The sequence below is a fragment of the Ammodytes marinus genome, assembly GCF_949987685.1.
Source record: "Ammodytes marinus genome assembly, chromosome: 5".
NCBI lineage: Eukaryota > Metazoa > Chordata > Actinopteri > Uranoscopiformes > Ammodytidae > Ammodytes > Ammodytes marinus.
In genome coordinates, this window is record NC_137234.1 from 34,269,886 (window position 1) to 34,284,955 (window position 15,070).

The 15,070-nt window shown below is 39.0% G+C and overlaps 1 protein-coding gene across 1 annotated transcript in view; it reads left to right on the top strand.

Annotated features, from left to right (window-relative positions):
* Positions 1 to 11,597, top strand: part of agbl1 (AGBL carboxypeptidase 1) — a gene marked incomplete at both ends in the record, with an annotated part of 253,412 nt that extends 241,815 nt beyond the window's left edge. Inside the window, one exon of the mRNA XM_080027750.1 lies at positions 11,282 to 11,597. Coding sequence (XP_079883876.1) covers positions 11,282 to 11,597 — 316 coding nt within the window. The remainder of the gene's footprint in view (positions 1 to 11,281) is intronic.
* Between the last annotated feature and the right edge of the window lie 3,473 nt (positions 11,598 to 15,070).

Sequence of the window (15,070 nt, forward strand, 5' to 3'; positions counted from 1 at the left end):
AGAATTGCAGCCTAAAGGTATTTTCCAGTAGCCTGGAAATCCAGACCCTGATATCTTGAACGATAGAGGGTCTGGCGACGATCAATAGTAATTTCCAACTCAAGGGGCGGCTCCTACTCGTGCATTTCAAATGCCACTGCACGCAGTTGGATAGCACTACAACCAATCAGAGCGATGCACAAGGCGACGTAAGCCCCTTTCGTTTAGCGAACAGCTGTTAAACTGTTAAATTAAACGTTTGCCGTTGTCGGTCGGCAAAATAGAACATTACACTTACTTGCTAATGAAAGATTTGAGTGCCGTCTTCCAAATCGTTAAGGGTCGAGGCCAAAGCAGTCTCAAACTCACACAACATATCCGCAGCCATCTCTGATGTTTACTATCACGGCTTCGACGTCGCATGCACGTCACTGTCGTCATCCGGTTACGTCCTCCCCAGAGTACCATATAAGGGGCTCTGGCGCGCTCGCCAGATTTCTGGCTTTCTTGATAAGCTTCAACGGAGCGTGTCCAGACCAACACGCGCAGCAAATTTAATTTGCCAGCGCCTAGTGGCAGGTCTGGGAATGCCAGGCTAATTTTCCAGTATAGAAAAGAAAAAACTGCTGCATACAACCAAAGTCTCCAATAAATAAAATACTTCTTGTGAAGTGAAAGTGAAAGTTCTGCACCGCAAACCAAACAAGCCTGTACATATTTATTTAAACATATTGAAAATTAATGTACAATATAAGTTGGTGTACCGTGCATAACTGCATGAACCTAGGGATGCACCGATCCACAATTTTTAGTTCTGATCCGATTCCAATATCTGGGTTTTGGATATCGGTCGATACCGATACTGTCCGATACAATATCATAATTGTTATACATTTTTTTGTTGGTGGTGATGTTATGTATTAGGCTAGGAAGGCTTAAGCAATTCTAATTTAAAAGAGCAAGAAATATACACAAATGCATATGGGTTGATCTTAAAGGCAGAATTATAGTCATACAAAAAAAATCCTTCTCAATGATCACTTCTGTCCCACTAGTGGTCTGTTTGTCTGAACAGTCTTCCTCTCTCTGGCTGTATTTTACATAGTAGAATTTGTCACAGTGCAGAAGCCTCTCCACTTCCTTGACTTGGATTAGCTTTGGTTAGCTCACTGGCTAACAAACTGATATGTACTGTATGTCAAAATAGAAAGTGGTGTCTTCTCTCCCTCCACCGAACGTCGGCGCATGCTCGCACGGCTCGTTCGCTCTTTCATAGTAAAAAAAATAATATATATAGGGGAGAACGGGGGAATCTGAGGCATCGGGTAATGTGAGCCACCCCCTGTATCTAGGCAACGGAAAACATTTGTGGTCATGTGAGATATATCAAGCCCCTCTCATTTCCCCTTGGCCCTGAAAGAGAGGACCTCATGGTGCTGTGGTAAGCATGTTTTTTTCACCAAAATAGGTATTTTGCATGTAAAAGTAAATTTTCTTGCTGTCAACTTAATCAACTGTTGTGCCAAAGCAAATGTATTCACGTAGAAAAACTTCTATCATACGTGTTGATGAACTACCAACATATGAAACCATGTGATGCTGATAACTGAAGATTAGCCTGAAATGCTAAGAGGGGTAGTTTTTTCTCAAATTGTGGTGGTGGGGGAAAGTGAGCCAAATGCTGTGGGGGAAAGTGAGCCACTGTCTCACTTTCCCCCACCATAAGGCACAAGTTAAGTTTAGTCTTAAACATATTTTAATGTAATATTACATGACATATGTTTTATTTTAATGTCATACACATTGTAGAAAAGCCATCATGCCAAGGAAATACACCAGGAAGACGACTTGGGGCAACCACACAGAAAGAGCACCTTCTCATCTTTCCCTGTAACCTTCAGGGCTGGAATGTAGAGTAGGCCTAGTTGTAGAGTATGACAGGCTGATGTTATAATCCAGTTGGGTCTTCTCCTGTGTTCTGAGTCCCAGGCTGTTCTCGCTGGTTCTGATTTTCCTATGCTTTGACCCCCAGACACTAGCTGGCTCTAAGGGTCCTGTGTTCTGACCCCCAGACTGTGTTCTAATCTAACTGGTTCTATCTTTCATTTGAATCTTATTAAAACCTTTTGAATTATAATATGTTGTATTTGATTTTGTATTTTGTTCAGAGCAGGGGTGTAAAGTAGCAAATTACATTTACTCGCATTCCTGTAATTGAGTAGTTTTTTCGTGTACTTGTAATTTTTTAAGTGATTTTTAAAACCTATACTTTTACTTTTACATTGAGTACATTTATTTTGAAGTACTGTACTTCGCTACATGTTATATCACCTGCGTTACTGAGTAAAAAAATAGATAGGCTAAAGGAGAGAAAAGAAAAGAAATGTCGCGTGGGGCTTTTATTTTTACGGCACAATACCAGAAACTAACGCAGTGAATGATCGACAGGGGGAGAGAACACAATGCGACCAAATGATAACAACAAATATTGCTTCCCTCTATCATTAAAACATAATAATCCTAGTTACAGTTTTTGCCGAATGCTTACACACATGTTGCAGACTTTGGCCCACTGTGTCAAAACTTAACACACAGGCCGAATAGGACAAAGCACATGGAGATAAACTTCTAACTTATACGGCAAAACGAAACTCTTGAAACAAAACCTAACAATCCCATTTCAAAACTGTTTTAGCATCAAAACAATACACACATGCACCTTTGAATTACTCTTTCCTAACAGCAACAACACACAGATGTGCTTTATGCAAAACACATCTGTATTCAGTACTTTGGATGGTTTTTGACTTTAAAAGTCTCATACAGATTTTTTTTTGTGAAAGGTTGATCCACTACAGTTGATCTAGACACATGAAAACAAAATGTAAACGCTTCAGATTTTTTATTTTATTTTGCCATTTCAGGTTTTTGCAAAAGTAAAAAAAGAAATGGTACAACTAGAATATTCTACAAAACATAGTGTTCTAAGGGAATGATTGGAAGACATTTAGGCTATGAATCCTGTCTCCTGTTGGCATCTGGCCACATCACCTCATCCACGTCACAGGCAATGTCCTCCCTTGCCAAGCAACGGGGGAAATATCGCCTTGCGTGCCGTATCCAACCTTTTGCAGAATTTTTTGGAAAGATTGATCCACTATATTTTCAATTAGAAAAGAAAACAAGTTTATATTGCAATTTCATGGTTTTGGCCAACAAAAGAAAAAAACAACGAATAGGTAGGATCGCAGTTCAACAAGCAATTCAGTGTGTCACTATGAACTCTGAAACAATTACAGTAAAAAAAAGATGTGTTGTAAGGAATGGGGCGAGTGGATTATGAATCCTTTGGATACCGCCTCCCGTTTGTGTCTGGCTACATCGCCTCATCGACATCACATGCAATGTAATCCTTTCAGAAGCAACAGCAAAATTATTCCTGATATCCAGTCTAAATGTCCTAATTATGGAGCTATTGTGTTGTTGGGCTGGAATCTCAGACCAGCCTCCTATATTGTTAGGCCATGATCTATAACATGGTCCACTATAGTGACCCTGTCTCCGTCTGTTGTCTCCTTTGTCATCGTCCTCCTGACGCTCTCTTTTGTCCTCTTCCCCTGACTCTTACTGTCTCACAAAGGAGCTGAGCTCACCTGAGGTCTATGTGTAATGCTAAGGCTCACACTGATTGGTATTACAATCATATGAAAACGTTTGGGAACCCCTCTCAGCCGCCATTATAATTGACTCTGCTTTCACAAAAAAAAAGATAAAAGTGGTATGTCTTTAATTTACCAGGAACAGCTAAGTACTGGGATGTTTTCCAAACACAGATTTTTTGAAAAGCAGTATTTGGTTGTATGAAATAAAATAAAATGTGAAAAACTGGCTGTGCAAAAATATGGGTACCCTTGTGGTTTTGTTGATTTTTATGCCTGTAACAGCATGTAAAACTGATGACTTTAAACGCAAAGTTGGTTGGATTATGTTGTTAAGCCTTGAACCTCATAGAATTGTCTGTTTAATCATGAGAACATTTATTTTAGGTGCCTAAATGCAAGTTGCACTTCTCTTTGACTCTCTGCTGAAGTGAGACAGAATGGGATCATCAAAACAGCTCCCAAAAGATCTTAAAAACAAAGATTATTCATTGTCATGGTTTAGGGGAAGGCTACAAGAAGCTTTCCCAAAGGTTTCAATTGTCAAGTTCTACTGTAGGGAACGTTGTCAGGGAATGGAAGGACACAGGCACAGTTGCAGTTAAACCCAGGTCTAGCAGACCAAGAAAAGTACAAGAGCGGCATATGCGGCGGATTGTGAGAATGGTTGCACACAACCCAAAGATCACCTCCAAAGACCTGCAAGAACATCTGGCTGCAGATTGTGTATCTGTACATGGTTCTACAATTCAGTGCAATTTGCACCAAAACATCTGTATGGCCGGGTGATGAGAAGGAAGCCCTTTCTGCGCCCACGCCACAGATACAGTTGCATGGAGTATGCAAAAGCTCATTTAGACAAGCCAGCTTCATATTGGAAGAAAATGCTTTGGACTGATGAGACAAAAATTAAGTTATTTGGTCTTTATAAAAAGCAGATGTTTTGGTGCAAATTGCGCTGAATTGTTGAACGATGTACAGATACACCATCTGCAGCCAGATGTTCTTGCAGGTCTTTGGAGGTGATCTGTGGGTTGTGTGCAACCATTCTCACAATCCTCCACCTATGCCGCTCCTGTTTTTTTCTTGGTCTGCCATGCCTGGGTTTAACTGCCACTATGCCTGTGTCCTTCGATTTCCTGACAACGTTCCCTACAGTCAAAATTGACAATTGAAACCTTTGGGAAAGCTTCTTGTAGCCTTCCCCTAAACCATGACAATGAACAATCTTTCTTTTTCAGATCTTTTGGGAGCTGTTTTGATGATCCCATTCTGTTTCACTTCAGCAGAGAGTCAAAGAGAAGTGCAACTTGCATTTAGGCACCTAAAATACATTTTCTCATGATTAAACAGACAATTATATGAGGTTCAAGGCTTAACAACATAATCCAACCAACTGTGTGTTTAAAGTCATCAGTTTTACATGCTGTTACAGGCATTAAAATCAACAAAACCACAAGGGTACCCATATTTTTGCACAGCCAGTTTTTCACATTTTATTTTATTTCATACAACCAAATACTGCTTTTCAAAAAATCTTTGTTTGGAAAACATCCCAGTACTTAGCTGTTCCTGGTAAATTAAAGACATACCACTTTTATCTTTTTTTTGTGAAAGCAGAGTCAATTATAATGCCGGCTGAGAGGGGTTCCCAAACTTTTTCATATGACTGTATATTAGCTTTATTTTTTATTTTTCATGTGTGTGAATCTGTGTGCTTTTCCAATTTTAGTTGTGTTTTGTATTTTAAATAGATGTGTTTTCCAAAGGATTGCAGGTGATTTCCTTTTTGACCAATGTGTCTTATGTAAAACACTGTGTGTAGTGTTTTGCAAAAAGTGTGTTGAAGAATTTCAAACACAGTGCAAAGCACTTATTGTGTTTGTAGGGTTGGTGCTTGTGTTAGGGCATGGTCACCAAAGTTAGAGGTTGTGATGCTTTGGGCCTAGCAACCACTATTAGTGTGTAAGCATTAGGCAAAAACTGTAAACTATCATTGTACCGCACGTGAAGGCTTTCAAATGCAGCAAACCTTTCATCCAGCCGTGCCATCGGCCTCTGCCTCACCTGATAGGCTAGTTTAGCTTTCAGTTTAACAGTGCAGAGTAGGATGGAGACGGTTCGTGTTGCCGGGAGCTTTGAAACACTTCCAGAAGACGGCAGCAAGTCAGCCTTTGGTCGAGAAGAAAGGTAAAACTAATGGGCAAGATATGTTACGCGCGGACACGCGAGTCAGATGACATTCGCGACCGTGAGAGAGAGAGAAAAAAAGGCATATGCGACCCAGCTGCACCTCAAAACATCACGACCAATTAGTTTACTCACTTTAAGTCAAATCCAAGTGGTCTATAACCAAGCAATAAAGGAACACAGGAAGTTTAAAGCTCCTTGACTCTTGCCACAACAACAGTCATCAATTAAGAACACTGTAGCCTACAATGCAACTTGCTTATCCAGCCAGCTCCATGAGATATAAATACAATATGCCCTCACAATCCTGCTAGCAAAAGACATGCCCTATCAACAACATTTGCAACGGTTTATTTTGATTTTGACACTTATTTTATTTAATTATTAAAAATATGTTTTACTTAGGCTATTTGCATTTTCCTTGTTTTCAGTTCAATTAGGATATGTTTAAAGTCAAAAGTCATGGTGTCACATGTTAAATAAGTGCATGTTGCAGTTCTTAAATCAATGAATAATTGTCTATAATAATTGTGATTACACAATGTCAATCTAAATAATCATGATTATGATTCTTGTCAAAATTGAGCAACCTAACCTTGCAATTTCCATGGTTTAGATCAATTATACACAATTACATTATTATAACTGCAGCTGCAGTCTGTTTAGGTCTGTAGACCGGTTAAATTCCCACATTAACAGACTATTTGCTCCATATTTGCTTATCTAAAGTATAATGACACAGTGTACATCCATACATGTGTGGTGACATGATTTGTTTAATGTGTGCACTTTAATTTGTAAAAGTGTTTTTAATTAATTAAACAAAACTAGTTTGAGATGTATATCCCCTTGTCTATATACAGTATATAATGCCCTACACAGAAGAGACCCCTGCCCCCTCCCGCTGTTAAAAAGTAACTAGTAACTTGTACTTTAAGTACATTTTAAATCAGCTACTTTTTCACTTTTACTTCAGTAGATTTTTAGACCAGTACTTTACTTTTACTTAAGTAAAATTTCATCCAAGTAATCATACTTTTACTTGAGTAGAATATTTTTGTACTCTTTTCACCTCTGGTTCAGAGTTACTTTCAAGTGTTTAGAAAATTTGCTTTGCTTAATTGACCAAACCCCATCATTCTTTTACTAGTCCGACATTAGTTCTGGAATGTGTGGCTAGCTTTCAGGATTCTTACTGTTACAATATGTGTTGTTTTGGTAGTTTCAGAGTGGAAAAAGTAAGTGGATCAGTTTACCCCACAGCTGGGGTAAAGTGAGCCACATCACAACTTTTTTTAAAACAATCATATTTTCACTCCCCTTTGTCTTGAAAAAATTCTGCTAATGCCCATTTCTAGGAAACATCCTGAATTAATGGGAAATGTGTAAATTTGAGTGATAAATCATTTTAGCTCGCTTAGAGGGGAGCAAATGTAAAAAATGGCTCAGATTACCCCGTTCTCCCCTATATATATATATATATATATATATATATATATATATATATATATATATATATATATCGCGAGCGACCTAGTGGGCACCCCTGCTGTAGATGTTTTCATAAAAATCAATAGGGGCTTCCCAGCTATTTCTCAGCAGGTAAAGCAGTTTGTTCATTAGTCACAGTTTTGCTGTTATTTCCCCCCTTGTTCCAAATACATAAGTGGCTTTGAGCAAGACAGTTCTTTGTTCACTGCCATCCATGTGTAAAATACACAAATATTGAGCATTTTACATCCTGACCACCATTGTCCAGTCTTTATACCAAGCTAGGCTGTCACTACATCTTTAAAGGAATGTTTTTATTAGCTTTTTGCCTCACTCTCCGGCTCAAGAAAAGGCGACAGAAACCTGTAACTGAATGTATTTTTGGATTTAGAAATGGGCTTAGGTCACTTATCCAGGTTAGTTTAGCTCAAATACTGGTAGTCAGTGGAAGCAGGTCAAAAGATATATTTTACAACATCACTATGCTAAGCTAACTTGGAGGAGCGACCTTTGCCTAGTTCTAAATAAAAAATGTTACAGGAAATGTGTCTCTCGCCTTTTATTGAGCCACACAACTTTTTTTTTAAAAAGCCACACAACTTTTAAAGCTTGAACTATTCCTTCGAAAAAAATAATGTTTTAGCAAATGTGTAATTGAAAGAAATAAACAGGGTCACAGCATCACACAAGTGTATGCTTCTGGTATTTGGCTTTTCATGCTATTTCCTGCGGTCTGTTTAAATATTCTCGAGCTTCGAACTAATATTGAAGTCATCTTCTTTTGTTACAACTTTCTCTAACTGATAGTAGAAGAGGAACCAAGGGTTGAGCTCTGGGAGATTTCTGTTGGTAGCAGACCCCAGTATATAAAAGAGAACTTCGGGAAAGGACATTTATCTTAGGCTTAGCTGGGAATGAGTGTGGAGTTAAGGGAGAGCCTCCATGTCAACAGAAGACAATGACTGACTGCTTCTGGTTCTCTCTCTCTCTCACACACACACACACACACACACACGTCTGCTCTACACCACATAGTGTGTCCATATCTCTTCATTTTCTCATTCGGCTCTCTCTTGCTTTCCGTTTGTCTCTTTCATTACACCCAAAGGAGGTTCTCCGTGGCTTTGAAAAAAACAATAATAGGAGACTGTCTTGCTCGACTGTAGTGTCTGGTCTGCCAGGGCCTGGACCTGTCCTTATATTCTCTTTCCACTACTTATAACTAGACTTGCAGCAGCACTTTGTTACAGTGCATTAACACTGTATTCAGCATACTTTTGCTGTATCTGCCCTCTGTGATTCTATTATGCAGCCATTTACTGTGTTGCTTTCTTACTCTTCATTGAATTTATTGGCTGGCTATACTGTTTCACGCTGCTACTATGTCACAATAGTTTCGTAGCTGCCGTGGCACCAACTGACCCTGCGCCCGGCTGTTGGAGGACGATTACCCTCCGTATGCTATCACACAGACAACTAGAAAACTCTGTCAACACAAGGTTTGACAGGCTTGGTCGTCCCTCACTGAGGTGAAAACTAGTCTGGCTTAGGGCTGGGTGGTATGGACCAAATCTTATATCACGGTATAGGTAATTTAATATCACGGTATAGGTATATATCACGGCGGTATCATACTTGCCAACCCTCCCAATTTTCCCGGGAGACTCCCGATATTCACTATCCTCTCACGTTTTCCTCCCGTGGTAAACAAACTCCCGCAATTCTCCAGATTTCTGACAATATTTCACACATTTCTCCCTTTCTCGCCACTTTCGTTATCACAACAACCTGTTCTGCGGAAAAGGACTACAAAAAATATCTGTGGCGGCAAACTTTTCCATGGTAAAAGCGGGCTCCACCAATTACAGACATCTCTCTGACACTCAAGGATTATGGGTAGTGTAGTTCTTATACCCGAGCTCGCGAAAAAATTTAAAAGCACAAACAGGAGAAAAAAAAATAATGCACTTACATGTTACACCTACCTTTGAAACTAATGTAGGCTACTTGCGTGATTCTTGCTGTTTGAGTTTATACCATCTTAGTTGAATTAAATTATTGGAAGTCGCTTTAGATAAAAGTGTCAGCGATGTAGGCTAATCTAATGAAATAAATTATTTAATAGCCTATAAAATTGATGTTTAAGTGTACTTATTTTTTTGTTATTTTATTATTTTAAAGTCGCCAGAATGCACAAAACAATGTCTCTAAAGCTTGAATTTTTCTGGGGGGGGACACCCAGACCCCTCGCCTTGATTTTCAATTCTCCCTATTTTCGAGGTCCCAAGGTTGGCAAGTATGCAGCGGTATGGTATTTATTTTTCATTTAAATTCAAAGGATTCAAATAACCGTACAATACTTTAATCACATTAGATTATTTTCATCTTTTATTTGGAACTCACAATTTCCGGTCCCATCAGAGAGCCTCTGATGAGTGCATCTCTTGAAACCACTCAAGCAGGTGGCTGCTCAGTGATAGTATCGGCCTGAATTTTTTTTTTTTAAGATATTTTTTTGGGCATTTTTATGCTTTATTTGATAGTGCAGAGAGACAGAGGTGAAATGGGGCAGAGAGGGGAGTGACATGCAGAGAACGACCGCGGGTGGGAATCGAACCCGGGTCTGCTGCTGGGCCCGGCCCGGGAGGGGGACGCCTTACCAACTGAGCTAAAGGCGCCCCAATCTGGCAGTGCTTTTAAACACTGTTGGGATATCACAGCTTAGATGAGGAATTTTAGAAATTAAATATTATCAATCCGAACCAATAAATCAGAGTGTAAACAAAGCCGTTGGTCTTATGTCAGTGTTAGCAATTGAACACTTGACCTTACGAATCTGAATTTGCAATGTATTGACAGCACACTGTAGACGAGCTGGCCTGCTTCATTGCCATTCAAGGCACACAAACAGCACAAATACACACACACACAAATAAAACGAGTTGCTGCTCTCAGTATGCTAGACATACACACTATGTCCCTCTTTCACTCCTGTTCATTCTGTCTCTCTTCTCTTTCTTCCCTTTTTTCTGTTTTCCTTTTCTTTTTCTATCCCTCTGTCTTTTTTCAGTCCAAATAAGATAAGGATCAGTGTGCATGTCACATCCTTTTTGTCCCAGTGGAGTCCCAGTGTGTCTCTCTGTGCATTGCCACAAATACACACACACACACACACACACACACACACACACACACACCTGTCATCCATGAGGTGTGTTTTTTATCAGATTACTGGTTGCTCTCTGTCGGCTGTCAATCATACTGACTGTAGCTGAGCTCAAGGTCACACTGCGAGGAGGAGGACAACAGATCCTAAACCAGAAAATACATTCCAAAACTGTCTTCATTTGTCCATAGTTACAGGTTGTGCAGGCTTGCTTTGTTTTTTGGAACCCACACAATTCATCTTGGAGATCCTAAAATGCCCAAAGATACCAAATCAGCCAGGTTAAAATCAGGGAAAATGTTATGTGTACAGAATGTTACAGACAAGAAAGTTGCTGTCGGTCACCATTTCATACTATCTTGGTTTGGGAATATCTGCTAATTGAAGTTGAAAAAAAAAAAAAAAAAACACATTATCATGTTTGCGTAAGTTTTCCTATTATGAAAATGCATCTACAGCACCATGCTTGTAATGCTCAATGATAAACACAGGGTGAGAAACACTAAACCTAACTACACTCTACCTGAAAATGTTTTAAATGGGCTATAGAGAAACTATATTTTACTTTTATCCGCATAGTTTTCATTGCAGCCATTGTACATCGCTGTCTAAATGTTCCAATGTTTTTTTTATTACAAGATTGTTGTGTATTTGATGTGTTTACATTGTGTTTGTGTTGTTGTTTTAGCTTTGCATTGTTTTGTAAATGAAGGTGACTACTCAATGATCTCTCGAGTATAAATAAAGGTTAAATGAATGAATGTAACATAACTCACTTCTCTTTTCTCATGTAAAGCTGCTTTGAAGACGACGAGCCCCCATGTGTGGAACAGATTGAATATTCCATTGACTGTCCCACACTCAAAGGAACTGATCTGGAGTCAGACGTCAACCGCAACATGGCCAGAGCTGACGAGGTGGAGGAGGGGGAAGTTGTGGCACGCATGGGGGCGGGGCATCAGCAAGGCAGTGTCGGCCAATCACAGCAGGCCAGCCTGAACAGCCGTCTGTTCCCTCACCTGAAAGGACCTGTGTCCATTGAGACACTCAGTGAGAAAAGAAGCACGTTGTGTAAAGGCGTGAGCATCGCCAATGGACAAATCAGGAGTTAAAAGGAATATTTCAAGATGTTTATTTAATTTTTTACGAGATATTGAGATGTGACCCTCAGTTTCCCTCTTAAAGGTCTTCAAAAGCATTGTAAGCTTTTCTCCTTATACACACATATAGTGTATACAGTATAAATATAATATAAATATTTATATGAATGCATAGTAAATGAGCTACTCAAACTCATCTATGGAGGTTGGATCATTTATCTTGCAAGCTCATCACAAGCTTGTCATCATCATTGAATTGATCTTAAAAAGTAATTAACAATCTAATTAATTACAGTAACATTTTACTTTTACACCCACTATTTATTTAGATTTTTGATTGATTGATTGAATTTATTTAAGACATATCAAATAAAAATCAAACATATCAAAAATACCAAACAAAAAAGATGTTCAAATTATTTCATAAAAAAGAAAATCTGCCAATATTAACAGCTTATAAACATTATAATGTTTATTAAAGACTACACTGTAGCTATAATCAGTTTTATAGGTATTATGTTTAACAATTCTAACTTCTCCGATGAAGACATTTCTTGTATTACTACAGTTGTATTTTGATACTCTATATTGTCTTTCATAATTTGTTTACACAAGCAGCCTCAAGCTAATGGGTTTCTAAAGGGAGAGTTACAGTTGTCACACTACTTACATTAGCATACAGTTACATTATATTCTTGAAATCAAATTGATAAGCCTACATGTTTTATATTCTAATTATAAATGACTTAAGTCACATTGCAGGTGTATTGGGGATATGGTTACTTCTGTCTCTTATCAAGGATTGTCTCTTTCAATGTCTGTGAATGTGGCTAAAATATAAAGGTTGGAGACACAATATTGCGAGATAATACTTGAATTGGCGACAACTTTCACTTGCCATCACACCAAATTGGTACTTACATTTGCCAATGTTACACAAACCTCTCCCCACATTTGGCCCAAAATTTGCCGGGAGTTTGCATACATGTCGGCTTATGTTCGGGTGAGCATCGCCAAGCGTTTGCCCAATGTTCGCCGTCCCCTCCCAAAGTCGTCTTACATTTCTCTCACATTCTGACTCATGGAAACTTAATTGAAAGGGATTGGAGACACCTGCAATGACTCTGTGACCTTTTTGAGAGAACTTTCATTTGTCGTGCAAATTTTTTGAATATGTTCAAAATTCAAGCAACACGACAGAGAGGCTCTTTGACTCATGCGAGGAAATTGAGAACTGCCGCAAACATTTAGAGACAGTTTGGAAACTCCCCTGCATATGCAGTTGACAATTTCGCAACAGTCGCAGCCCAGTGAGATAGGGACTAAAGCACAATTTTTATCACATGAACAACATTCAAAGTGTGATGAGGACCATGAGATGACCACAATGTCCAGAAAAAGCTAGGTGGCCCAAATTCAGAGCCCAGCTGTTGAAATAATGCCAACTGAGGGTCTTTTCTGAGACTTTTAACTGTATCTTATGGTTTTAATGAGAGAATAAAATTGGCTTTTTTGTGTGAATCTTCAGCCACTTCAAGATCGTAACTCCTGCTTCTGTTCAAAGATGGTCCCTTGTGTAAGATGTGTGGCATCTAAGCCAATTCTATATAGAGTTGAATACTAGTTCCTGACGATGAAAGCTAAAGAAAGTAGTAAGTGGACCAAAATTAAACTTGGGATGAATATGTATGACACAATAATCTCTGAAGAGTAAACTTCCTAGTTCAAACAACATTTTATTTGTGTGTCGAAAAGCAGGGTTTTTCAAGTCAGTTGGTTCAGCAGTAAGACAAAAATGTAAAAACAATGCATAATGTTGATGACCTTTCGAAAAATAATGTAGGAGCACCAAATATTTTGTTTGTGTGTGTACGTGTGCAACTCTTAGTCAGGAAAGCTATGCTATTGTGACTTTTTTTGATTTAAAAGCTGGATATGTTGTGCAACTGGTCAGCGCAGCAGTATTTTATGGCTCGTTAGGATAGTCTTAATGGTATCGATTGGTCTTAACCGTTTCCTAATCAATACTCATGATACCATGATTTCTGTTTTCTCTTAAGTAACTTCAATAAAAAATGCTTTAAATTTTCGCTACCTTGTGGCAGATTTGACTTTTGTTATCTTTCAGAATGATGCCCCCCCCCTCCCTAGTGTCAGTTTCTTGGGTCCCACCCTATATCTTAAACAAACTGGCCGTGTGTTCCTAATGTTTAGTAGTATTACAATTACTTATTAAATACCTATTTGACCAACTAATACTTCAGATTATCTTTCATTTTACAAGTAAATTAATTATTTCAGATGATGTGGTTAATGTTGTCTGTACACACAGGGTAAGGATTATTAAGATCAATAACACATTTATAAAATCATAGAACTTGAGTTGGTAGTAGCATATTGAACTGAACTTTGATTATTGCTGCTGTGGAAAACTTTTAAATCCACTTGCTTGATTAAATTGATATGAGTGTTGGAGTCATCAGAAAAAATAGCATTGGTTGTTTGTCAAAAAGGTTTAAATAACCTCTTTACATTCAGTGCCAGAGCAGGAAGTAGTGCAACATTTCAATAGGACAGCACAATGGCCCTCATTTATCAAACTTGCGTGGAAACTGGTGCAGATTCTGGCGCAAATACCTCCCTACGCCAGGTATCGCGTGGGATTTATCAAACAGTCGTATCTCGCCAATCTCAGCGTACGCCAGGCCATTATTGATAAATGCGACGGCTGAAAACAATCGTATCACGCCCCTATATTTTCTCAGTTTACAGGCCTCGCCCAGAGGTTTTACGACATGGATATGCACATTACGGCACAGAAGAGGAACTTATCTGAAGTAGAAATTGAAAGAATAACAGCGAAAGTAGAAAAAAAGAGTTTCATTTCGGAGCATTACAAGCGACATCAAAGAACGACAGAAGGCAGCAGTTAGGAAGGAAATAACTGCTGCGGTCAACAGCGTTGGTGTTGACAACAAACGATCTCCAGCTGAGGATTTTGCATTTGAGGTTTACATCAGAAGGCTATCGCTCAAATTCTATAAAACAGCATATACAATTATATGTCGCCATTTCTTTACATAGACGAAGAAAAAGTGGTCTGACTCAAAAATCGCCACTAAAAAAAGCGTGTTGCTGTTCTGAAATGCAACCAACTGGGCTTGGAGTGCGGGCATAATATAAGTGGTAGAGGAGAAAAAGATGCACCAACTGTCCGATAATGGTCCCCATAAAAGAAATACACGTCTGCAGAGATTTGAATGGTTAAAATGTATTGGCCCTTTTAGATAGCACTACTCAAAAGGGGTTTAAAAACTAAAAATAACACATTTTGCATTTTACTGTATGACAGCATGCGCTTGGTCAGCCCGGCCGTCAGCTGCACAAGCCGACCCGGCAACGATCAGCTGTGAGAGCGCCCACTGTCCTGCTCCACCAGCAGATCGGAAAAACGTGCCGGTTAACGGTGGAAATAAATCGCTCGC